This window comes from Calidris pugnax, unplaced genomic scaffold (genome assembly GCF_001431845.1).
Source record: "Calidris pugnax isolate Ruff unplaced genomic scaffold, ASM143184v1 scaffold44, whole genome shotgun sequence".
NCBI lineage: Eukaryota > Metazoa > Chordata > Aves > Charadriiformes > Scolopacidae > Calidris > Calidris pugnax.
This window is the reverse complement of record NW_015094506.1, coordinates 3,482,788-3,505,756: the sequence shown is the minus strand read 5'-3', so window position 1 is coordinate 3,505,756 and position 22,969 is coordinate 3,482,788. Positions and strand designations below refer to the sequence as shown.

Sequence of the window (22,969 nt, the reverse complement as noted above, 5' to 3'; positions counted from 1 at the left end):
CCCTCGCCGGCGGGGGCGGGGCCAGAGGGGGCGGGGCTACGCTATGGCCACGCCCCCACCCCCCTCCCACCGCCCTTAAAGGGACTCGGGCACCTTCTTCTCGGTGTCGTTCAAACCTTTCATTTGGGGGTGTCCCCCTGTCCCAAAAGGTTTAGGCGCCCCCCAAAGCAGGTGGTTTGGGGTCCCTGGGAGGGGACTGTGTCCAGTTTTGGGCCCCCTACCATAAAAAAGATATTGAGGTGCTGGAGCGGGTCCAGAGAAGGGCGACAAAGCTGGTGAGGGGTCTGGAGAGTGAGTCTTATGAGGAGAGGCTGAGGGAGCTGGGGTCGTTCAGCCTGGAGAAGAGGAGGCTGAGGGGAGACCTTATTGCTCTCTACAACTACCTGAAAGGAGGGTGTAGAGAGATGGGGGTCGGTCTCTTTTCTCAAGTCACAGGCGACAGGACAAGAGGAAATGGCCTCAAGTTGCGCCAGGGGAGGTTCAGGCTGGATATTAGGAAAAAATTTTTCACTGAAAGGGTTATCAGCCCTTGGAATGGGCTGCCCAGGGAGGTGGTTGAGGCACCATCCCTGGAGGTGTTCAAAAGACGGGTTGATGAAGTGCTGGGAGGTATGGTTTAGTGATGATGCTCCTTGTTTGTTGTGTGGGTGTCTATTTTTGTCAGTTAGGGTGACGGTTGGACAAGATGATCTTTAAGGTCCCTTCCAACCTAGAAGATTCTGTGATTCTGTGATTCTGGGCCAGCCCATCCAAGGGATTTAGGAAGTGTCGTTTGGGGGGGGTGTGTCACGTACCCTTGTGGTCCAGAAAGCCAATGGCATCTTGGGGTGCATGGAGAAGAGTGTGGCCAGCAGGTGGAGGGAGGTCATCCATCCCGTCTACTCTGCCCTGGGGAGGCGCCGTCTGGAGCACTGTGTCCAGTTCTGGGCTCCCCAGTTCAAGAAGGACGGGGAACTGCTGGAGAAGGGACAGCAAAAGGCCACAAAGATTTTTAAGGGGCTGGAGCATCTCTCCTATGAGGAGAGGCTGAGGGATTTGGGTCTTTTTAGTCTTGAGAAGACTTTGGGGGGATCTAATCAATGCTTACAAATACTGGGTGCATTAAAAAAGAGTGTGGCCAGCAGGTGGAGGGAGGTCATCCATCCCGTCTACTCTGCCCTGGGGAGGCGCCGTCTGGAGCACTGTGTCCAGTTCTGGGCTCCCCAGTTCAAGAAGGACGGGGAACTGCTGGAGAAGGGACAGCAAAAGGCCACAAAGATGATTAAGGGCCTGGAGCTGGGGGGGGGGGGGGGGGTGGACTAGGTGATCTCCAGAGGTCCCTTCCAACCCCATATGATTCTATGATGTTATGTAGAACCAAGGGATTTGGGAACTGTCATGAGGAGGTCATGTAGAATCATGGAATCATAGAATAATTCAGGTTGGAAGGCAGCTTTAAAGGTCATCTGGTCCACGACCCCCCCAACCCCTGCAATGAGCAGGGACATCTTTGACTAGGTCAGGTTGTTCTTCGACTAGAACTGGGGTTGTTCAGCCTGGAGAAGAGAAGGCTCCGGGGAGACCTCATAGCAGCCTCCCAATATCTGAAGGGGGCTACAGGAGAGCTGGCGAGGGACTCTTTGTCAGGCAGTGTAGTGACAGGACAAGGGTTAATGGTTTTAAATTGAAAGAGGGGAGATTTAGATTAGATATCAGGAAGATTCTGGGCCGACAAGATTTAGGCACAGCAAACCCAAGGGGACTGGGGACCCACAGCCCCCAGGATTTCGGAGCTCCTGGCCCAGGTGGTTGGGGGTCCTGACATCCAAGGAGCTTAGATGTCTTTGTGTAAGCGGGATTAGGCACCTCCTGCCCGAGGCTCAGACTCTGCTGAGCAATAGGGCCGGCCCGGAGGATCCCTGCCAGCCCTGGCCATCAGAACCACCCATCCCTGCCCCAGGAGGGAGGTGCTGGCAGGGGACAGGCAGGGACAGGCAGGCCCTGGAGCTGTGCCAGTCCCTGCTGGGCACAAAGCCACAGCCCCGGGGTGACAGCGGGGCCGCCCTGGCTGCCTACCCCAGCCTTTGCCTGCAGAGATGCCCACTGCCCTGCTCCGGCCCTTCCTCCCCAGGGAGCAAAGCTGCTCCTAGCTGTGTCTGTCCCTCCTCCCCAGGGATCAACCAACCCCTTCCCACTTGCTGGACACTTCCAACTCCTTGAAAGCCAAACTGTGAGCAGACTCTGGCCCCGCTCCACCTCCTCCTCCCTCCCCTTCCTGCCCCAAAACTCTCCCCGGTGGCTCTGCAGGCAGGCAGGCAGCCCCATCGCCTGGCTGGATGAGTGGTTATCTCCAGTGCCAGCCAGACCTTGCACCCAGCAGCCCAACTTCGCCTCGGCCCCGTGGTGGGGACCTGGGGTGGCGGAGGAGGGAGCGAGAGCCCCTTTTCCTCCTCCCGGGAAGGCTGTGGCTCTCGCAGCCGTATGTTCCCGCTTTCCCTCCGACACAGGCAAAATCTGCCCGGCCCCCAGCAAACACACAACCCCCCAGGAACTGGGGCAGGACCAGGAATTGAAACCCTGTACAGCCCCGACAGACACACAGAGTCACTATCACCCTCAACACAGAACAAGCCGCCCAGTGTTAAAAAAAAAGACAGCAGACACGCAAGAAATTTCTGAGACGTTGAAATAAAAACCCAGACCAATAACTCTTAAAAATTGGAACTCTCCATAACAAACATGTTCCTTTTTTTCTTTCATTAACTGCCTTGTTTTAGCGATTTCCAGACAGGAATAGATCAATTCTTTATAAAATGCAATAGAAGGGGGTAAAAATAAAGGCAAAAGCTATTTACAGAAACCAAAGGGGAGAGTACCGAAACGCCTCTAGACTTCTCACTTCTTCTTGGGTGATTTTCGGGCGCTGGACTTGGCTCTGGGTTTCGACCGCTTTGCCTTCTTGGGCTTGGATGACTTCAGCGACTTGACCTTAAAAGTCTTTGTCGTCTTGGCTTTCTTCGGGCTGGCCCTCGACTTCTTCCTGGCTTTCCTGGCGGCAGACTTGGGCTTCTTTGCCGGCGACCTGGCTTTCCTGGGCCTCGCCGCTTTCCGGGGCGACGTGGATTTCCTGGTCGCCTTCTTCTTCTTCTTCTTCTTCTTGGTCGGAGACTTCTTCGCCTTGGTGGCCTTGGCCAGGCGGAAAGAGCCGGAGGCTCCGACCCCTTTGGCTTGCTTGAGGACGCCGGCAGCGAGGAGGCGTCGGATGGAGAGCCTGATCTGGACGTCGGCGTTGGGTCCCACCTTGTAGTGGCTCTTCACGTACTTCTGGATGGACTGGCGAGAGGAGCCGCTGCGGCTCTTGTCAGCCCGGATGGCCGCCGCGATCATGTCCGAGTAGGTGGGGTGGGCCGCCGGCCTCCGTGCCGACCTGGCCCGCTTGGGTTTGGCGGCCGGAGCCGGGACTGGGATCGGGCTGTCCGTCATGGTCGGTGTTTCGTCCCGGGATGCCCCGCTAGCCTTTCCCTTAACGGTGGGAAAGCCTGGTCCCGGACCGGGCCGGGACCCCCCCTCCCCTGGGCGGGGAGAGGCTGGGGGGAAAAGAGAAGTGGGGAAGCCCCGTGGTCCCCCCCCCCCCCCCCCCCCCCCGCCCCGGGAGCCCGCCGGGCTGGGACGGTGAGGGACCTCAGGGCCATGAGATGGGATGCTTGGGGTTGGGGGGCAACGGTGGGACAAGGAGGAATGCTGGGGGGACACTGAGTGGGGACACTTGGAGGGGTCACCAGGGGACAAGGAGGAGCATTTGGGAGGACACCGGGTAGGGACAAGGAGGGACATTGGGGGAGACAACAGCAGGACAAGAAGGAGCACTTGGGAGGACACTGGGTGGGAATAAGGAGGGACACTTGGAGGGGTCGCCAGGGAACAAGGAGGAGCATTTGGGAGGACACTGGGTGGGAATAAGGAGGGACACTTGGAGGGGTCACCAGGGAACAAAGAGCAGCATTTGGGAGGACACTGGGTAGGGACAAGGAAGGACATTAGGGAAGACAACAGCAGGACAAGAAGGAGCACTTGGGAGGACACTGGGTGGGAATAAGGAGGGACACTTGGAGGGGTCACCAGGGAACAAAGAGCAGCATTTGGGAGGACACTGGGTAGGGACAAGGAGGGACACTGTGGGGGGGGCATGGAGGAGACAAGGAGAAGCACCTGGGGACACTGGGGAGACGAGGATGGACAGGGCAAGGACACTTGGAGCAACATCAGGACACATGGAGGGACATTCAGGGGGGCACAAGGAGGGACATAGTGAGAAACATCAGGGGGTAAGGAGGGACACAGGGGAGGACATCAGGGGACACTGGGAGGGGGACACCAAGGAGAAAAGGGGGAGCACTGGGGTCAAAACAGGCTCAGCAGCAGTACCCCACAGCCCAACGCCTCTGCCCCACTTCTCTGCCCTCTCTGCCCCCCACCAGGTGCTTTGGGGACATCAGCTCAGCCCTCACAGGTGGGTGGCCGGGGTCACAAATAACAGCCTGTCCCCCTTTTGAGGGGGGACATAAGTCTTTGTGAGGAGATGGAGCAGGACGGTGTAGCAGTGACAACCAGCCCTCCTTCCCCAGCTGCGTAAGCAGGCGGCTGCTCCTGGGAGATTAAACGTGGCCACTATCATCTTCTTGCCCGTAGCACTTAGATGTTTTCCCTCTTATTTTTTTAAAAAAAACAGGCGGGTACCAGCCACCTGATGCCCACCGAGATGCCGTGTGGTGCTCGGAGGTGAACCCCAGCCCCTCCAAACCCCTCAGCCCTTCGGCAGGGCGTTAAAATAACACAGTGGGCACTTTCCTGTAACCTCCATGCACCCTGGGTGCCCAGGGGCGTGAAAACCACCAGCCAGGGGACACAGATCTATATAAAAATAGATACAGATGTATATATATAAATAAATATGAATATAGAAATAATAGAAGAAATGGAAATAGAAATAATAAAAGAAATAGAAATGGAAATAAAAATAGAAATATGTGATGCTCCCTTCCCAACACACACACGTACTACGTGAGGCTGCAGCATGTCCCTGGCCTGGGAGGAGGCACTGGGCCCCCTGATGCTTTTCCAGGGGTGGCAGAAGTGCATCCCACTGAGGGCATCCCCTCGTGCCTCCTTCCTCAGGGACGCTCTTTCACACACACACCCCCCCCATTTGGGGAGCAGGAGGGGTTCACAGCACTTGAAAACCACCCGGTTTTATTAAGCGCATAGAGCTCCTAATTAGAGAGGGGAATAACCACTTTTTTTTCCCTTAAGACCTGATGAATACATCACTTTCCATCCTCTCTGGAGTGCAGGGGCAGCGAGCCCTGGTGGCCTCTGCACAACTCTTCAGCTGGCCAAGGGACTGCTCGTTTTTCCTTACCGGGAATAAACCGCCATCGCTGGCCGCCTGCACGTAGGCGAAGCCGGGCGCCGGCAGATAAGGCACCATCTGCTTTTATTTGCACCCGAGTTTTTAACGGTCAGAAGCGTGGATGGGCTGCTCATCGGCTGGACTCCGAGGCCAGATGAGGAGCAGGGGTGTCAGTGTCGTCCCCAAGCTCCCGGGCTTGGCACGGTGCCGCGGGCTGACCGCAGAGCCTCCAGCCTTAATAACCATTATCAGGGCAGCGCAGTGATGGGGAGGCAAAGTGGGGGGGGGGGAAGGCAGGGAGGGCAGATGCTTTACCTAACTTTATCCAGCTGAAAATTAGGGTTCTAATCTCAGCCAGTCACCTGGGCAGCTCCCGCAGCCGAGCTGGGCTGCTCAGCCTCCTCCGGCGGGTGCCGCTGCCGGCGAGCAAACACCCTCTCCCCTGTACGTGGAGGTTCTGGCCCTTTCATCCAGAGCAGCTCCCTAATTTTTAGCCCATCAAAATGGGGGGAACACCCCATGCCCTTAGGCGACTTGGTGGAGGGAAGGCATACGGGTGGTCACAGCTCATCAGGCTGCTGATGACCTTGTATATGGGGGGGGTGGGTGTGGATCCCGGCCAAGGTAACCCCCTAAACGTCCCCACTTGATACAGGAAAGCCCCCCCTTGAACGCTGCGCTGTTGTACCAATGCATCCTTAACACCAGACGGCCAGGATAGAGATGGATTTTCCCTGGGGGAAAACTGGGATGCCGGTGCTGGAGGTGGGATGCAGTCACTGCAGGGCAATGCCGGCCCCACCACCTCCATGAAGTGGGGTCCAGCGCTGCCCGGCCCCCACTGCAGGCAGCACGGAAGGGGGGGCCCATCCAGAAGGAAAAATTGTTCCCATGGGCCACCTGCTCCCCTGTGCCTGGTTTAGGCTTGTGCTTGTGTTTCTGGCCACAGGAACCTGCCACCATGCCCAGGGTAGGGTGGGTTACCCCCTGCACCCCCTCTTCTCCTCAAGGAGAGCCACCCAACCGCTCCAAGCCTCCTGCGCCTGCTGTTTCTGGTGTTAGCCAGCAGACATGGGGAAATGCCACTTCTCTGATGAACCCCAGAGGACAGAGCCTGGCAGAGGAATTCTCTCCATAATCCCGTTTACCTTCTCCTCCCTCCCCATGCTGTGCTCAGCCAGACCCTGTGGGGATTTACGCTCTTCCAGATGCGGATTTCATCTTAAATGGTCAAACCGCATCCATCGTAGATGTCCTACTGATCCACCGGGCAACAGCCCCTGCCTTGTAGGGGCAGGATGGCAGCTCACTGCCATCCAAGAGCACTGGGGCACTTGGATGACTAATGCCAGCGACAACATTTTGTTTTACCTGGTTTCCATTTCCCAAGAGGCTCAAAACACCCAGCAGTGGGATTTGGCCTGGCTGGCACTCAGTTCCACGACCTTCAGTGCTTTTTCAGTGGCAGAACTGGGAAGTTGGCTGAATTTCCAGTCGTGCTCATCAGAGCTTCAGCCCCGAGCCCCGAGTTGTGCAACACAGTGTGGTCAGCCCAGCACAAAGCCGCTCAGCCAGGCTGCTGCTAAGGGCAGAGCGGGCTTTAATGATGCCAATAAATGGCAAAAGTGTATTGCCACTGGCTGCTGGACCAATTACCGCTGTTTTAAAAGATTTACAAGGTGGTTTTTAAGGACAAGCTCCTTATGCGAGCTGGGATGGTGACTCTCATGCAACCAGGGTGCCACACGGCTGCGGGTTTTCCCCATGCTTGAGGCTGGGAAGTTTCTCACAGCCACAACCCAGCTGAAAGCAAGTGGACGGGGCACAGGCATGATTTTGGGGTGCTTTTTGGGCTCCGCTGGCCATCATGCCCATCACCCGCCGGCATTTCAGTCACCTCCCTTCCCTGCCACTCTCCCCCCGACCCAGCTCCCCTGCGCCCGGGAGATAGGGACACAGAGACGACGGGGTGACCGTATCGCCCCGCCACAGGCGAGACGGGGGCTGCCTGATTAACGCGGCGGCGGTTTGGGAGGCGGTGGTCCCCCGTCACCCCGGGATGACGGGATGCTCCTGCCCAGCCGGCGGCTGATCTACAGCCACAGAGCCCGGAGGAGGGGCGGCTCGACGGCATGTCAGGCACCCACACATTGCACCCGCGCTTATGCCACACGGTTATCGGGGTCAGCAGCCCCCAGTCAGGAAGGGGAAAAAAAAACCAACAACAAAACACCACCACGCCAGCAAACCAACCCAAACAAACAGGAGATACCGAACCCCTCAGGGAAGGGGCTGGCAAGGCGCACGCACCGGCAGCCTGTGGTTCACCCCTTGTTCACCCTCCACTTAGCCCCAGTGCCCCACTTTTGGGGGGTTCCTCCCCCAGGAGTAGGTATGACTACACAGACTTTCGCTTTAACTGTTGTGTTTTCTTAAAACCACGCAGGGATCCCCCAGTTTGCAACACCGTGCCCTGAACCCCACTTTTTTCCTCTCCTCTCTTGGTCCTTACCAATCCCCCATGGCACGACCATCCCCTGCAGCCTGGAAGCAGTTGCCCTGAACTGCTCTGTCCCCTCTTTCCTTCCCATCGTGCCAGATGTTTGCCCCATCCCAAACTCAATGGCACCAGCCGTGTCCTGCTGGGAGGTGAAGGGAAAAGCCCGGACCTTGGTCAGGGCAGGGATGGGAGGGTGTGTAGTCTGGAGGCAGGAGGCCAAGCACCAGCGAGAGCAAACCCTGGCTCTGCACGGGTGCAACGGGGACCTGCCTGCTGAGCTCAGTGCCCAGCCTCTTGCACCATCCACTGGGTTGCCCAAGGGCCTCGCACACGTGATGAAAGCCTGCAACCCAGTTTTACCGGAATTTGTGACTTACTAAGTGGCTTGCCCCACCAAGGGAAAGCAGTTGCCACAGCCGTAGCCCATGGAGGAGTGGGTCTGCATGTGCCTGTGCCCCCTCCATGCCCCAGGGGCCACCGATACCACAGCAAGGTTATCACACACTGAGGGAAGGTGTGCTGCCGTAACTCATTGCGGCTGCCACCGTGTCCCTACACCCTGCTCCCATCCCCACATCTCACAGTGCTCCAGCCTCCCAGTCACCTCCATCCAAGTGTCCTCCTTGACCCTTTTTGTCTTCCCCTCTTCAGACGGTGCCTCCAGCCCTGGCATGAGCCTGCAATTAGGGCTCTCCCGTAATTGCCAGCAGCCTCCCTGCAGAGCAACAGCTCGTGTTTACATTAGCATGGGGCTGAATGAGGAGCGGTCACCCCCAGGTCCTTCATCCTGCCAAAAAAGCAATGTGCTTCATCCAAAAACAGGAGGAGGAAAGCACTGGAGATCCCTCTGATCTCCAGGATCTATATACACTGTTTACTCTGCCAGTAACTTGCAGTACCATCTGCGCCCCCCCCAATACTGCATTTACTAATGCAGCCCAGGCTCAGCTCTTCCTCTGTGGGGCTTAGGGTCCACATGAGATTTTTGGGGTGGTGTGGTGAAGGAGATTATTTCTTCCCCAAACCCAAAGGTAGAGCAGAACGCTGGATAACAGCACAGCAGAGCTCCTCTTGCTCTCTGCCCAGGGAGGAGTGCTCCTGCTGCTTTCCCTCCCCAAATCCAGAAGGAGAAAAGAAATGGATCAGGATACACCAAAATTACACAGGAACCTGGAGAAATTACACTTCCCGCCACCGCCACATGGGGTTAGGGACAGGTTCCCCTTAACAACCACCTTTTTCTCAGCGAAAGGGGAGATTTTATTAAGTTAAAAGTTGAAGGGCGCAGCAGAGCAGCAGCAGCTGCCACCTTGGGGGAGGTTGCCTCACAGCTCCTCTTCCCCAGAAAGGAGAGACCCTGTGGCTCTGGGCTCCTGCCAATGTGGGTTCTTGAAGGAGCCAAAGGACAGTCACGGAGAGAGCTCGATCATGCAGACTCTTGCCAAGGTCTCCTCTTTCAAAAGTCCCAGGCAAGCACATCCATGGCAGACTTCCCCGGCGGCTCCCTCCTATGGCTTGCATGTTTTCTCCACAGGTCCCTGGGGGTGGCACGGAGAGGGGGGAGCATGGTCCTCACCGTACATCCTAGGGGGGCCATGGAGACTTTTGGAAGAGAGGGAATATGTGCCGAAGGTGGCTGTGTGGCCGGGAGCATCAGGACTGGGGAAGGGGGGAAAAACAGATTCTCTTTTTCAGGTTAGAAAATGCTGGTGATGTAGTAAAAGGTTTTCCCCCTCCTCTTCCCCTTCTTCCCAGGGGGAAAAATTCCTCTATAAAATATAATTTTCACATATAAAATCCTGAAGAAGGTGCATGTAAGGAGCCAGTCCAAACAATGTGCTCAGGTACTCAGGCAAAAGGGGTTCATCAAAAAAGCTTTGGGAGGGGAGTGAGGAGGCTGGGGGCTGGGTGGGATTCCTCGCCAAGGCGATAATGGATGGGATTCCATCTTCCCCTCCCCGCAAGTGAGGAATGGAGCAAATACAAAACAAGAACAGATAAACAAACGAAGAGCAGACCTAGAGAGAGACAAAACCAGAAATAGTTTAGAAAGACTGCACCAAGAGCAGAAATGCTATCCCTTCTGAGAAGGAAGACTCTAAGCCTAAAGTTTCAGCACTGAGTGGAGCAGGAGGAACCAAAAGCTTCTACCCCCGTTGAAGCAGGGCAGCCGGTCTCAGTCACTTGCCCCTGCAGGTGGCTTCAAGACCAGGCTGGATGGGGCTTTGAACAACCTGGTCTAGTGGAAGGTGTCCCTGCCCATGGCAGGAGGCTTGGAACTCGATGATCTTTAAGGTCCCTTCTAAACTCTAATTGTTCTATGATTCTAGGGGACATCACGGCATCCCTGGTGCTCACCGTTACTTGTCGACGCTGTTGCACAGCGACTCCTTCTCCTGCAGAGCCGCCATGGCCAGGCGCAGGTGCTCCTTCAGCTGCTCGATCTCTCGCTCCGAACGCACCTTAATGTGATTCAGCTCTGCATAGACATCTTGGTATTTCCCTGAGGCAAATCTCTTATCCTGCCAGGGGAGGGAGAAGGGTCAGCAGGTTTTAGGGCTGATATTAGGGAGGGGGGCAGCACGGTGAGCCCAGCAGGAGAGGAAGGGAGTCCACCCCAATCTGGGCCATACAGAAACTATTCAGAAGAGTGTGGAGGTAGCACTTCTCAAACCTTGGGCCAGGGAGGAAGGCTGAGTTGCTGGTCCTGCAACAGCAGGCATCTGCACCATCAGATTGAGGGGGTGATACGGGCTTTACCATGACTCGTGTGAGTTTGGGCCAGGCATATGGGAAAAATAAACCCCACCAGAGATGCAGGCTGCTGAAAGGGCTGGTCCCAGCCACTTCAGTAAGAAAGTTATAAGCTCCTGGAGCATCACTGGATCTCAAAGCCTCTTTCAGGTACCTCTTTGGCAGGGGTCTTTGAAAATCCCTCTGAAGGAGCCGCTGCCAGTGGAGCAGCACACCCAGACACGGTGCCCAAGGAAACACATCCACCCAGTGAGGGGACAACTCGGGGACAGAGGTGGCTGGGGAAGAGGAGTGCCAGGCAGGCTTTATCTGGGCTTCCCACCTGGGAAAGAAGGGCTCCTGCCTTGTCCACGCTTATATGTACGTGCATCTGGAGAAACCAGCAGCAAAGTCTCTGTGATAATTCCTTTGTGCAAGATAAGCCCATGCCAGCCCGCGCCGTTGGGAGCGCGTGGCTGCTATGTGCTCAGGAGCGAGTGGGGACAAGGAGCACAGGTGACAAGAGAGTCTTGGCCCAAGATCCCATCAAACCCAGCCAAACCCTGCTGAGATACAGCCCTGGTGCTTCCCTCCCTTTCTCTCTCCCCTCTCCTGCTGCTTTCCCAATGGTTCCCAGAAAACACTGACCTTTTGCATCATCTGCAGCTCCTCCCGGAGGCACTGCACCTCTTTCTTTACGTACTGGAGCTCGTTCTCCTTCACCCGCAGCATCACCTAGGCCGGAACGGGATGGGGAGAGGAACCAGAGGTGACTCAAGAGCCACCGCCTGGGAAAGGCCAGAGGGCCCTGGCGCAAGCGCGGCAGTGGAAAAGGAAGGAAGGGCCAGGAGGGCCGGGGCAGGAAGCGGAGTGAGCTCCCCGGGAGAGAGGCAGAGGGGAAGCTTGCGTACCTCCTTCCTGCACCAGCCCTGCTGCTCCATCCGGCACCCCCCTCCCACCAGCTCCCAGCCAAAACCGCCGCAAGGAGGAGACCTCTGGCGTGGGGTGGGGATGGAGGCAGTAGGACAGCCCGAGGGGGACCCTCCATACCTCCAGCTCACAGGAGCTCCGCTCGTTGTTGTGCGGAGAGCGGTCCCCAGAGCTCCGCGATGAAATAAAGCTTCGCAGCTTCCCAATCTCGTCAGAGAGGCGGGTTTGCAGCTCCTGTGGGGAAAAAAAAAAACAAAAAGAAAGAAGTCAGGGTAGCCATAGCACGGCCCTTTCTGTTGTCCTGACCTCTCCATCTTCATGCACTTCAGCACTGCCCCAGCTTAGAGATCTCCTTGTAACCCCCTGCCCATAGATGATGGTGACCTTACAACCAGCAGCAAGGAATGCACTCATTGTATTTAACACCGTGGTTAAGACAGGCCCTTAATTTTTTTTTCTATTTCTGATAAAAATACCAGGGAAGAAATATGAACAAACAGGGGAATTGTAACAGAGGGGCTGTGCTGTGCAAAGGAGAAACAGGCTCCCTGGTCTCTGCTGGCAGGGAAAGCCATTCTCTTGCCTGGTTTTTCCGGAGGAGATCCTTCCCCTCCTGCTGACAGCGCAGCAGTGTCTGTTCCCGCTCCTCTGCCTTCTGGGTGAGCTCCCCGATTTCCAGGCACTTTTGGGAGTACTGCTCGGAAAGCACCTGCAGCTCCCGCTTCAGAGACTCCACGTCCAACCTGTCAAAGAGGCACCAGCTCATTGCTGCCCCACAATCCTCACTGGCCCCTGACTGGCCATGGGCAGCCTCTGCCCACATCAGTCATTGGCACAAAATAATGTCCCCTGTGGACCAAGGTTTTAGTTCCCACCCTCCTGCACACAAAGGTGGTGCTTCTAGGGGCTTCAAGTCATCCAGAGGAAATGGAGGAGCTTTCCATAAAGAAAACAGAGGGAAGAAGCCACAGAGAAAAGAGAGAAGCTATAGGGAAAATAACCAAGCAGGGGATAAACTTTCCTGCCCTTCAGCTCCAGCAGCCCTGGCAGTCACCACTGGGTACCCACCGCCCCCAGGGACAGAGCTAGGGAGGCAGCAAGGGGGACAGAGCTGTGGGCTACAGCCACAGATGGGGTGCTGTGACACCAGTATAGGGGTGGCAGCATTGGGCAAGGGGAGCAGGAGAGGTGGTTTCTTACTGGTGCTGCTTCTGGAGGGCATCTGAGACTGAGCCGCACTGCTGGAAGCTTCGTGTCCTACCCAGCTCCTTATTCATCTCCTCCCGGTGGGCTTTCTTCAGTGCCTCGATGGCTGTGGACAGGGACAATGGGAGATAGGGGATCAGACTGTGCCAGCTCTGACACGTCTTGGGGAAGACACGGGAAGCCAGGGAACCAGCCAAGCTCTCACTGCTGCAGGCTCCAGACCTGTCTTTGCAGGTTCTCCCTCCATCCCTTCTGCTCTTGGGGCATCCCCCACCTTCTCCACTCCCCAGGGTCATCCTGATGCACCAAGTGTTGCCAAGGAGACTTACACAGAGCAGCATGGGAGCTCCCTGCCACCTCTGCCAGTCCTGCCTGCCTACCGGAAAGTGCTGAGGACCAGCATCACACCAACAGAGTAAGCAGCGTGGCTCCAGATGACTGGGATGACTGGTTTCTCACAGGAGACATTTGGGAGAGGTGGGAGGGACCCATCTGAGCAGGGGCACGGCTTGCTGTCCACTCCTACCTGCTGCTGTCGCCGCAGCCTCCTCTGCCAGGAGCCTCTCCTTCTCCTGCCGCAGTCGCTCCAGCTCCCGCTGGTGGTGCCTCTGGAGCTCCTCCATCACTTGCTGGTGGGATGTCTCCATCTCGGCCAGGCTGCGCTCACAGGCCTCCTGCCATGCCAGGGAAAAGGAGGGGTGAGGGACTCAAAGGTGTAGGCATGCAGGGGCTTGGGCCAGGACACGCACCCAGCCAGGCTAACATTTGCCTTTGCAAACCTCACCCAAGTCCAGGGCCACTTTGAGAGAAGAAAGACCACTTTCAGAAAGAAAAGACCATCCTGGGAAAGCGAGTGGCACCTTTATCACTGAGCACAACCATTTGACAGGGCCATGCACGTTGCAACACTCCGGTGCTTTGCAGAGGACAAAATGTTTCTCCTACTCTGCTTAAAACTGAAGCAGCAAGACAGGAACCTCCCTTTTAGGCCAAGGGCCGGGAATAACGTGCCCGACATTCCAGCCCAAACCCTTCCACCTGGCTGCACTGCCTGGCTGGAGGAGATCAACAGCGGGAACTGCATCCCAGGATCTGCCTTTTAAATGAAGCAGCATCCCCTGGAATCAATGAAAACCGAGCCTCTTCTCCTGAAAAGCGACACCCTACACTACCCTGCGGCCCGATGGAGGTTGCCAAAGAACCCTCCCCAAAGCCTAATGATTAGGGATCCTCCTCACACAGCTCGACCTCGTTTCTCACAGCTCTGAGACCAAGGGGATGGTTCTTTCAACACCGAGTGCTGTGGTTAAGTGGTGTTACAGCAAAGCAAAGCAGTTCTCGCCTCCGAGCACATCTGGAGCTCTCCCTCCAGATGCTGGCAGCACTGCCGCAAGGCCCTCAGGAAGGATTTGTTCACCACCAAACCATGCCAGAGTATTATTTTAAAAGGCCAGGGCCTCTAAGCCATCAGCAGAGAGCCAGGAAGCCATTGTGTCCCCTGACAGCCCCTTGCTGTCCCCTTCCTCTCCCCAATACTAAGGTGAAGGTTGATACAAAGGGTGCTGCAACACGTGGGAATGCAAGTGTTTGCCGGCCTTTCCTTCCTCCTGAGATGAGAGAAGTTGGGAAGCTTCACAGATCAACCAAAGGAGAGGAAAAGGCGAGAGATCAATTTGGTGATCTGCCCACAGGCTGGGTGCGAACCTCAGCAGACTGAGAGAGAACAAGCCCTTTGGGGAAAGGCCAAGTTTAGCCTCAGATGTGAAACGCTGACCTTTTGAGCTGAGTTATTTGGAAGATAAGGTGCCATTCCTCCCTACTCCTTTTGCTTTTTTTGACCTTAAAAAGGCCTGTGAGCTGTAAACATTAAATCAAGATGACGGAGAGACTGCTGGGCTGGGTGCCACAGCACCCGTGGGCTTCTTTATCTGGGCTAGGTATGGCCAACCCACTGCAACGGGTTTCGCCAGCCCCAATTTCCTTCCCCCCCGTGGGTGTCTTTCAACACGTACAGCACATCCTGAAATCCCCACAGCATGGTGCATTGGCAGCCTCCCCCCAGGAAATCCCTGCGGGATGTGACCTCGCTTTCTTTGGATGAGTCCACGGCGGGGGGAATAAATAAACAAAGAGAAGAGAGGCTGAAGCGTGAGCAAACTTTGCTTCGCAGGCTTTCCCACGTGCTGTCCCAGGAAACGAACGGACTGTGCTGTCAAAGTGACCTTCAGTCAGCTCAGGCAGCTCTGGCAGGGACAGGAGCTCCCCAGGGCCTGACGGACTGCTTTTACCAAGGGCTTTGGGAGACCCTGCTAGCAAGAACCGCATCTGGCAAGCTGCAAACTGCTGGGGAACACGTGGGCAGCTTGGCAGAAAGCTGCTGACCCACTCCCAAGCTGGGAGATGGCTCATCCCAGCTGCCCAGGCCAGCATCACACCCACGCACAAAGCAGGGCACAGACCCCACACCTCCCCCCTAAATGCTCCTCCTCCTCCCCATTTATACTCTGGTCCCTTTAAGGCCAAGCAGCACACACCAGCCTTTATGTAATTAACATTGATTACAAGTGAGCCCTGTTAGGCTCGCCATGGAAACCCAACGATTAGCAATACCTGCTGGGCAATGAGCCGAGTCCCAGCACTTCCCAGTTTGGGACTGGGAGAGACCCCAGGATCCCCTGTCCAGCGCCCTGCTCACCTGTGAGATGTACCCCCGGGGCACATGGCTGTCTCCCTGGGATTTCGACGCCTCCCGAAGGCTCTCGTTTCGGGCCCGGCAGGACTCCAGCTGAGCCCGCAGCGACTGGACCTGTACCAGGAAGGGGAGAGAGATGCTCAGCCAGGGGTGGAAGAGTGCCATGACCCAACTGATGTGCCACAACTGAACCTTGGGCTTAGGGCTGGGGAGGACCATGCATGGCCAACGGGGATGTCTGCTTCCCACAGGAATGCCAGCCTGCCAAGGGACCAAACCAGCGTAGCCAGACCCAGCCTGGTTAGCATTAGCAAGGAAGGGATGAGATATCCCAACTTCTTTCAAAGGCTGGTTGGTGAAATGCTTGCAGGCTTGAGAAGACAGATATACTCCTGGGAAACACTGACTCCACGCAAGCAGTGCCACCAACTAACTTACCCTGGACCAACATGTGGCATGGAAACCTCTCCAGGTGTGCAAGAGCAGGCCTCCGGCCTCGCATTACCCGGTTGCAAAAGCTCCCATGCACTCGAGGAGTGGCAACGGAACCAGAAAGAATGAACACCTCCCTGCACCTCTGCCTTGCTCTTCCGCAGAGCCTCCTGCTGTCAGGGACCACACTAAGAAGCCACCAGAATCCCAGTTTCAGAGAGGAGAGACGCTCTTACCTCCTTTTTCAGCGCCTCATTGGTTTCTCCTTGCCCTCCCTTGCTCTGGTTCAGCAGTGCTGTCAAGGGCACTCGCCGTGAGTCCTTCAAGGGCAGGCGTTCCAGCTCCAGCCACTTCTTCTCTATCTCCTCATTCAGCCGCATCCGCTGGTCCTCTGAGAGCGGGGGAGCGGGGGGCTCCAGCTCCCCCATCTTGCGGGAAGAGTCCCCCACCAGGCCATCACTATTTGGGACCCTGCCATCGGGGGTCTCAAACCATTTCCGCCTCTCCTCTGAACGGACAGCCAGATCCCGCTCCAGCTCCTCCTGCTTGGGAGGTCGGTCGGAGACCCTCAAGCTCCCTCTCGTCCTCTGTGGGGACCCCTGGTTCCCAGGGTCCTGTGGCAAGGGAGACAGCTCCACGTAGTCAAAGGCATGGCGCTGCCCGTCCGCCTTCCAGTGACTGCCCTTCGAGTTCCCCTCAGAGCCCGAGCCCGGCCGCTGCTGCTCCTCTGTCCGGAGCGAGCCCTTCTGTGGGACGCAGTTACGGAAGGAGTTCTCCTTATCGCAGTCGGAGAGCCTGAAAGCAGAGTGGTGGTAGTGACTGGTGAAGGAGATGCACCATGGGGGAAAGGATGCCGGTGGAGACACTGCCAACTGCCCATCAGCCCAGCTTTACAAAACCCCACTCTGAGTGCAGGGCTGGGCCTGCAGCACCCCATCCCTGGGTGAAACGGGCTCCCCCATGGGCTGGGGAGGATTCACCCCCCTCTCTGTTCCAGCTACATCAGCAGTGAAACTGAGTTAAACTGATGTGGCGAGGCAAGAAGCGGGTGCAAGGGAGGGAGCAATCAGGCTCTCAACCCCTGCCACCGGCCTGTGTCTCCAGGCCATGTTCTGGAGGAGCGGAGGGCAGGGGAACTGCTGGGCAGGCAGGGCTCATTGAGGAGCAGCCAGGTTTCCAGAGGGACCTTCCTGGTCCCTGCCTGCTAGGGTAGAGGTGCAGCAGGACAGGGAAGAGGAGAATCAGTGCGGGGTGCCTCTTACTTGGTAACGTCCGGAGCACTGACCGGGCGCACGTTCTTCCTCAGGGCCTCGATCCAGTTGCGCCGGATACCTGAGGTCATTGCCGACAGGGTGAAGACAGCATCCTTTGTCTGCAATGGGGAGGCAATAGAGGCTCTGTCAGCGCCTGGTGGAGGTTCAGGCAGGTCCCACTCACCCCCCAAGACCTCCCCTGGCACCCACTTGCAAGGGTGGTGGACAGTGCCAGAGAGGCCACCCGCTGTCTCAAAGACTCTTGTGGCCAGGTGGAGGGGTGGGAGTGGAGTCACGCTCTTTGTGGGGAAGCCTGTTAACTCTTATGAGGAATGTGTATCTCCAAGCAAAGGCAAAAGAACCTTTGCTGGCAGATTGGCTAAATATGAGCTGGTGCAATCCAGCTATTGTGGTGCTGGGAGCTGGGCACCAGCAGGAGGCCACAGCGTAACCCAGACCACAAAGTGCCCGACCTTGCACACCCATAGAAATACTATTTTTTTTGTGCAGCCTTAGCAGCCATCTCCCACTGCTACACCAAGTAGCCAAGGACAGGCTTGTATTGGGGCTGGATCCAGGGTACAGGCTGTTACTCTGAGCACGGTCAGCCAGGCTACACCAAGATCTGCAGGGCTCACCACTCCCTCCCCACAGCTCTAGAGAAGCTGCCTTGGCCAACGGGTCAAGTAAACACTCCTGGCGTTTAACTTGGCTCCTGGGTTGCCTCCAGCACAGCCTTCAGCCAGCTCTACAAAGCCGCCTCCTCCTCCTCCTTCCTTTGCAGGCAGGCAGCACTCATGTCCTAAGCACTGCCACCCACGTGTCACCAGTGAGCCTTGCTGGGCTGCTGTTCTGGCACAAAGTTTGCATGGCTTGAGTCTCAGCATCTTGGCACTGGGAGGGAGCACGCATTCCCACCAAGTGTCCCTTGGTGCCAGACACTCACGTGTATTTGGAAGCCATAGTTGCGCTGCACCGCAAACTCCGTCACGTCCGTGCAGGAGCGGAGGTCGATTTCTCCATCGAGGTCGTCAGCCTGCAAGCACAGCCACCCACTAGGATGTCAGTGCAAGCCCAGCTTTGAAAAAGCCCCTGTCATCTGCTGGCACCTTAACCAAATCACAGGCCACCTCTGCCTTCACCCCACAGCTCATGTCTTTGCAGGCTCAAAGCACTCACACAGCTCGCATGGACTGGAGATGGTGGAGGCTAAACCCTCCTCAGCCAGGACCATGGGTGGATGCTCCAGTCTCAGCTCCCTGGCACAGCATGGCCTCTTTTAAGCCAAGCAGCATGGACAGAGAGCATCAGAGATGCCCAGACACGGGGTCACCCCTTCCCCTCACCTCCCACCACGGACAGTCCCTGCCAGGGTTGCCACCCTGCCAACTCGCCTTCAGACACCCATCCTCTTCACCACCCCTCGGCAAATTGCAGCTTGCAACCTCCATTGCCTTTCAGGAGGAGAAGATGTTGCTGCTTCCCCCAGGACCCCGCTGGTTGTGCCAGGGCTGCGCTCTCGTCCCCCCTGGCCACGTGCACAGGGTGGGGAAGGACAAGAGGGCTGGAGAAAGGTTGGCCATGCTTACCTCCTCCGCGTTCGAGTCCCGGTAATACCTCAGGCTCGAGTCGGTCAGCACGAACCAATGTTTCTTCCACTGCAGGCGGATGGGGCAGGGGGAGGGAAGGGAAAAGACAGGAGGGAAATGGATAGGAAGTTACCGGGGGAAGTGTAGGAATAGGAAGGGACACTCTGCGCTGCGACCTCTTCCCCCTCCTCCATGTCCCTTCCAGCTCCCCCTCACACCCCTCAGCTGGGAGAGGGGTGCTGGATGAACCTCCGTGCTCGCACACAGTGAGGCACCAGGCCACCAAAGGCTTCTCTCTGCCTTTCCCAGAGGGAGTGACCTCAGTGAGGGAGGGGGAAGGAAATCAGCTGCTCTACGAGGGATCTCTAAGCAGCAGGGGCTGGGGGAAGAGGCAGACCCCTGCCAAGGGCTTACCTCTCCTGGCTCGTCCAGGATGGACATCCATCCCTTCTTGAAATTGAGAAGATCCGGCTGGAAAGGAAAGGACAAAAACAGAGGGTTACCATCTGGGAGTGACCCACAAAAGGGCTTTTCATGCCAGGGGGTGGAAGGCGAGTCCCCAGTGGCAGAACAACAAGTGGGAATAGCCTGGCATGGCTTTTAGGAAAGTCATGGGGGTATAGGACCCAGTGGTGAAGGAGAACTGGATTTAGCTCTCAGCAGCAGGCAGTCATTCCTGTAAGAGGAAGCAGGAGATAAGCAAAGAGGTTTAAAAAAAAAAATTAAAGGAAAATATGCAGCACCGAGGTTTCCACAAGGTGCCTCGGAGGTATTTATTCAGAGAGGGGGAAGGCAAGGGCAAGAGAGCAGGCAGAAGGGAGTGCTGGAGCACTGCGCTGCTTGGCTCGGAGATGGAGGCAAAGTCACAAAGAACCAGACACGCCTTGTCCAAACCTTGGCCATCTGTGCCTCAAAGCTACGTCCCTCCAGTAACTTCACCACCGATCATTTATTAAAGACACGAGCAGCTCGGTACGAAACAGCCCTCACCGCAAACATACAGGAGGCAATTTAACAGCTGTGAAAACACGTTGCCTTTAAACGATGTGCCCCAGGGTAGAGATGAAATCAAGAGTCACAACCAGCGCTCGATCCTCTCCGAGACTCAACCCTCTCTGAGATGCTGGGGGCTCCTCTCTTACCACCCAGCCCTACCTGCTCCCTCCGGCTGCAGAGCCTGCCCCCTGCCCAGCCACCGAAGATGAGGATGACCAGAGTTTCACCCAGATCACCCCGTGCTAGAAAGAAGTTTCCCCCCCCCCTCCCCGCCTCCTCCTAACCTCACGCCACTGGTGCGGCATCCCAACCAGTTTATCTCCTTCCCAAGGTGGAGCACCGGAGAGCTGACTCAGGGGAACTGCTCTCCCTGGCTTCGCCCTCAGCCAAACAGGCTCGAGCTGATCCCTCCTCCCAACCCTGCTGGCTCCGGAGAAGTTGCACCACCAAATAATTCAGCCACACGCCTCTTCTCCCTGGGAAGCCCCTTCTTCCACAGCTGAGCCAGGTGGAGCAGTGCTGGAGAGAAGTGACAGTGCCAGAGCTGGACCTCCCAGCGGTCTGCACCAGACCTGCCAGCCCCAGGGAAGCCCACCAGCGTTCCTCAAGTGTCGCAACCACCACTCGAGACTGAGCTGGCAAGAAGGGGTGGCTCAGCAAGCTGATGGCCACCCTGCACCCCCAGAAGGAGTCTGGTGGTTGGCTGTAGCTGCCCTGCAAACCCAGCACCCTGACTGCCCAGCCGGGCCAAGCCTTTCCCTGCTTCCACCTCCCAGAGCTGCTGCTCTTGGGCTACACCCAAGGTTATGGGGCGGCAAGAGCCCAGTATGTGCCGGCGCTCCAGCTATTGGTTCCAGCAGGCACGGGGAGGCCCGCCAAGGGGAGGGTCACCGGCTGCTACAGCTTCAGGCTGGGCCAGAAGCGTCCGACGGTGGCCCCGAGCCGCCTGGGAAGGGAGGAGAAACCAGAGTGAAAAGGCACAGGGGGCTCCCACGTCTCACCTCCCACCGAGGTGACGGGCGCTGCCGGTGGCTGAGAGACGAGGGGGACATGTGCATCCCCATCCCTACGGACCCGGACGACCTGCCCACCCTGCTGCCGCCCTGAAAAAGCACCCCAAAAACGAATTCCTTCCCCGTGGCAGCAGCTCCACCCTTTTTTTCCCCCCGTTATCCCTTCCAATCCAGTGACTTCAGCTCCGGCTCCAAACTGGGAGCGGCGGGAGGGAAGGAAAGGAGGCGAAACGTCAAAGCACAACCTCCCCCCCTCCTGGGACGCACGTGCGCTCGGCAGAAGAGAGCTGGGCAGGCTCCGCGGCGGCAGAAAAACAACACAGGGAGAGAGGGAGCAAAAGGATCCCTGGCCAGGGCTCTTGCACGGATCAGCTGGGTCTCGTCCGATTGAGGATTTGCAATGCCGAAGCATTAGGTGCCAAAATGATGAACATTAATTATGCCGCTGGGAAAACCGGCGTAAAGTCCTGCCAGAACCGCCCGTCCCTGACTCAGTGCTGGGGCCAGAAAATCCCCCTGGATGGCTTCTCCCAAGCGGGTGAATTGCACAAGGCTCCCCGTTTTCTTTTCCCTGCCACCCCCAGCTCTGGAGTTGGCTTTGAACTATTCTTGTCATGGCGGGGCCTGTCCCGTAGGACGAGGCACCAGTTGATGCCCAAAGCACTTAAAGCCACTTTTCTCCCCACAACCAAATCCAGCTTCCTCACCCAGCATTAAAGAGCTCAGGAACCGAACCTCCCCCCCATCCAGAGGAAACGTCCCGGCAGCAGGAGGAGGAGGAAACATGCAGGGAAGCTGAACCACTGGGAGAGATCCGGGTGCAAGGATGAGGCAGGATGCACCTCCGGCAAAACACAGCTTGGGGCTGCGGATGGTGAGGCTTCGGCTTGGGAGGCAGCAGCAATTTTGCCTGGTGCATCCATACCCACCACAGTTCCACGTTCAGCCCTGCCTGGTAGAGGCACCAGAGGGGGTGCCTCTGTCCCCAAGCAGCCAGGGACATAGGTGACATCTGGAAGGACTGGCTTCCAACAGCAGGTTAAGGAGAGGCAGCTGCCTGCTCTGGCTGAAGAAGGGCTACAGGGGAGGTGATAACAGCCTGCAAGTATCTGAAGAATGTAAACACCAAAGAAGGAAAGGGGACGGGGTGGGATTGAAAGAATGGCTCCTGGGTGGTACGGGGGCGCCAGGATGGAGAAGTGGAGGAGAAGAGGCTGCAGCAGGCTGAGAAAGCTTGGTGGCCAAGGGGAGGGATGGGATGGTCAGGTGTGCTCTTTTCCATCGCCATCCTCTGCCATGACCATGCTCTCCCAGCTCTCCCAGCTCCCAAAAGCTCCTCAGAGCCGCGCTGCTTCTTCTCACCTCTGAGAGATTGAGGGGCTTGGCCTCCCGGAAAGTGCAATATCTCCTTCTCCTCCAAAAAGGGAACCCGGGCCGCAAGGCGTGGGCCTCAGGCCAAAACACAAAGCAAAACCACTCCAGCTTGGGTTTGGTGAAAGCAAAACCGCTGCCAGGCTGGAGCACACATGTGGCTCCCAAATCTATACTATACCTGCTGCAAAAGCAACCGGGAGACGGGCTCTCCCTTTCCCACTGCCCCCCGGTGAAACGCAGGCGGGCACAGCCCGGTCTGTCACCTCCATCACCCCACTCTGCTCAACACCCTCCCTCTCCGGGCTGGCAAACATCTGTATGGAGGAAGGTTTGCCCCCAGGGAGGGACACTCCCTACCCCAAAACCGCATCTGGTTCCCACAGGGAGCAGGAGCTTCCCCACGTCCGGGAGGAGGGGGATGCAGATTTCGCATCTGATTGCGGTCATCAGTGCAGCGAGCTCGGCAGGCCTCAGCCCGGGCCAGGCTGACACACAGCCTTAGCGCTGTCTATGGAGATGGGGTAGGTGCCCACCGCTAATGAAGGGAGGCTAATGAAGGGATTCCAGCGAGCGGCCGGGGAGAACCGAGGAGGGGAGCCCGGCGGTGATGGGGAAGGGAAGGAAAGAGGCACCGAGCCTCAGCCACGGCTCTGCGCGCCCGCCGGGGGCAGAGTCCCCGGGGACCAGCGGTGCCAGGGAGCGGAGGGACCCCGGGGAGGCGTCGGTTGACAGCCCCCCCCGCCCCCTCCCAGCCCCGCGGGGTCCCACCGGGCACCCCAAGCCCCGGCAGAGGGGGGATGAGAGTGGGTTGAGGACTGCCCCCCTCTCCCTCCCTTCCTCCCCAAACCCTGCACACACACAC

The 22,969-nt window shown here is 57.4% G+C and overlaps 3 protein-coding genes across 4 annotated transcripts in view; all 3 read right to left on the bottom strand.

The window, feature by feature from the left end:
- Positions 1-873, bottom strand: part of GCAT (glycine C-acetyltransferase) — a 27,043-nt gene extending 26,170 nt beyond the window's left edge. The window contains exon 1 of the mRNA XM_014963279.1: positions 795-873. Within this exon, the coding sequence (XP_014818765.1) occupies positions 795-873 (79 nt within the window). The remainder of the gene's footprint in view (positions 1-794) is intronic.
- Positions 874-2,668: 1,795 nt separating this feature from the next.
- On the bottom strand, positions 2,669-3,589 carry LOC106901088 (histone H5). The gene has a single exon (XM_014963428.1). The coding sequence runs from the start codon at positions 3,460-3,462 to the stop codon at positions 2,875-2,877; it is 588 nt and encodes a 195-aa protein (XP_014818914.1). The 5' UTR covers positions 3,463-3,589; the 3' UTR covers positions 2,669-2,874.
- Positions 3,590-9,125: 5,536 nt separating this feature from the next.
- TRIOBP (TRIO and F-actin binding protein) overlaps positions 9,126-22,969 on the bottom strand; it is a 16,972-nt gene continuing 3,128 nt past the window's right edge. The window contains exons 1-14 of one of the 2 annotated variants that reach the window (XM_014964307.1): positions 19,619-19,642; positions 19,139-19,195; positions 18,725-18,793; positions 18,082-18,171; positions 17,145-17,254; positions 16,119-16,677; positions 15,454-15,564; positions 13,285-13,432; positions 12,753-12,864; positions 12,136-12,295; positions 11,673-11,786; positions 11,271-11,357; positions 10,248-10,411; positions 9,126-9,907 (exon numbers count right to left, since the gene is read on the bottom strand). In XM_014964307.1, the coding sequence (XP_014819793.1) occupies positions 10,250-10,411; positions 11,271-11,357; positions 11,673-11,786; positions 12,136-12,295; positions 12,753-12,864; positions 13,285-13,432; positions 15,454-15,564; positions 16,119-16,677; positions 17,145-17,254; positions 18,082-18,171; positions 18,725-18,793; positions 19,139-19,195; positions 19,619-19,627 (1,788 nt within the window). In that variant the 5' untranslated portion in view covers positions 19,628-19,642 and the 3' untranslated portion in view covers positions 9,126-9,907; positions 10,248-10,249. Of the gene's footprint in view, positions 9,908-10,247; positions 10,412-11,270; positions 11,358-11,672; positions 11,787-12,135; positions 12,296-12,752; positions 12,865-13,284; positions 13,433-15,453; positions 15,565-16,118; positions 16,678-17,144; positions 17,255-18,081; positions 18,172-18,724; positions 18,794-19,138; positions 19,196-19,618; positions 19,643-22,969 lie in introns of those variants that run through there. The other variant, XM_014964306.1, reaches the window with a different exon arrangement.

Bases quoted from the DNA above. Each gene is read 5' to 3' on its own strand.
- LOC106901088 (XM_014963428.1), bottom strand. From the start codon at position 3,462: ATGACGGACAGCCCGATCCCAGTCCCGGCTCCGGCCGCCAAACCCAAG.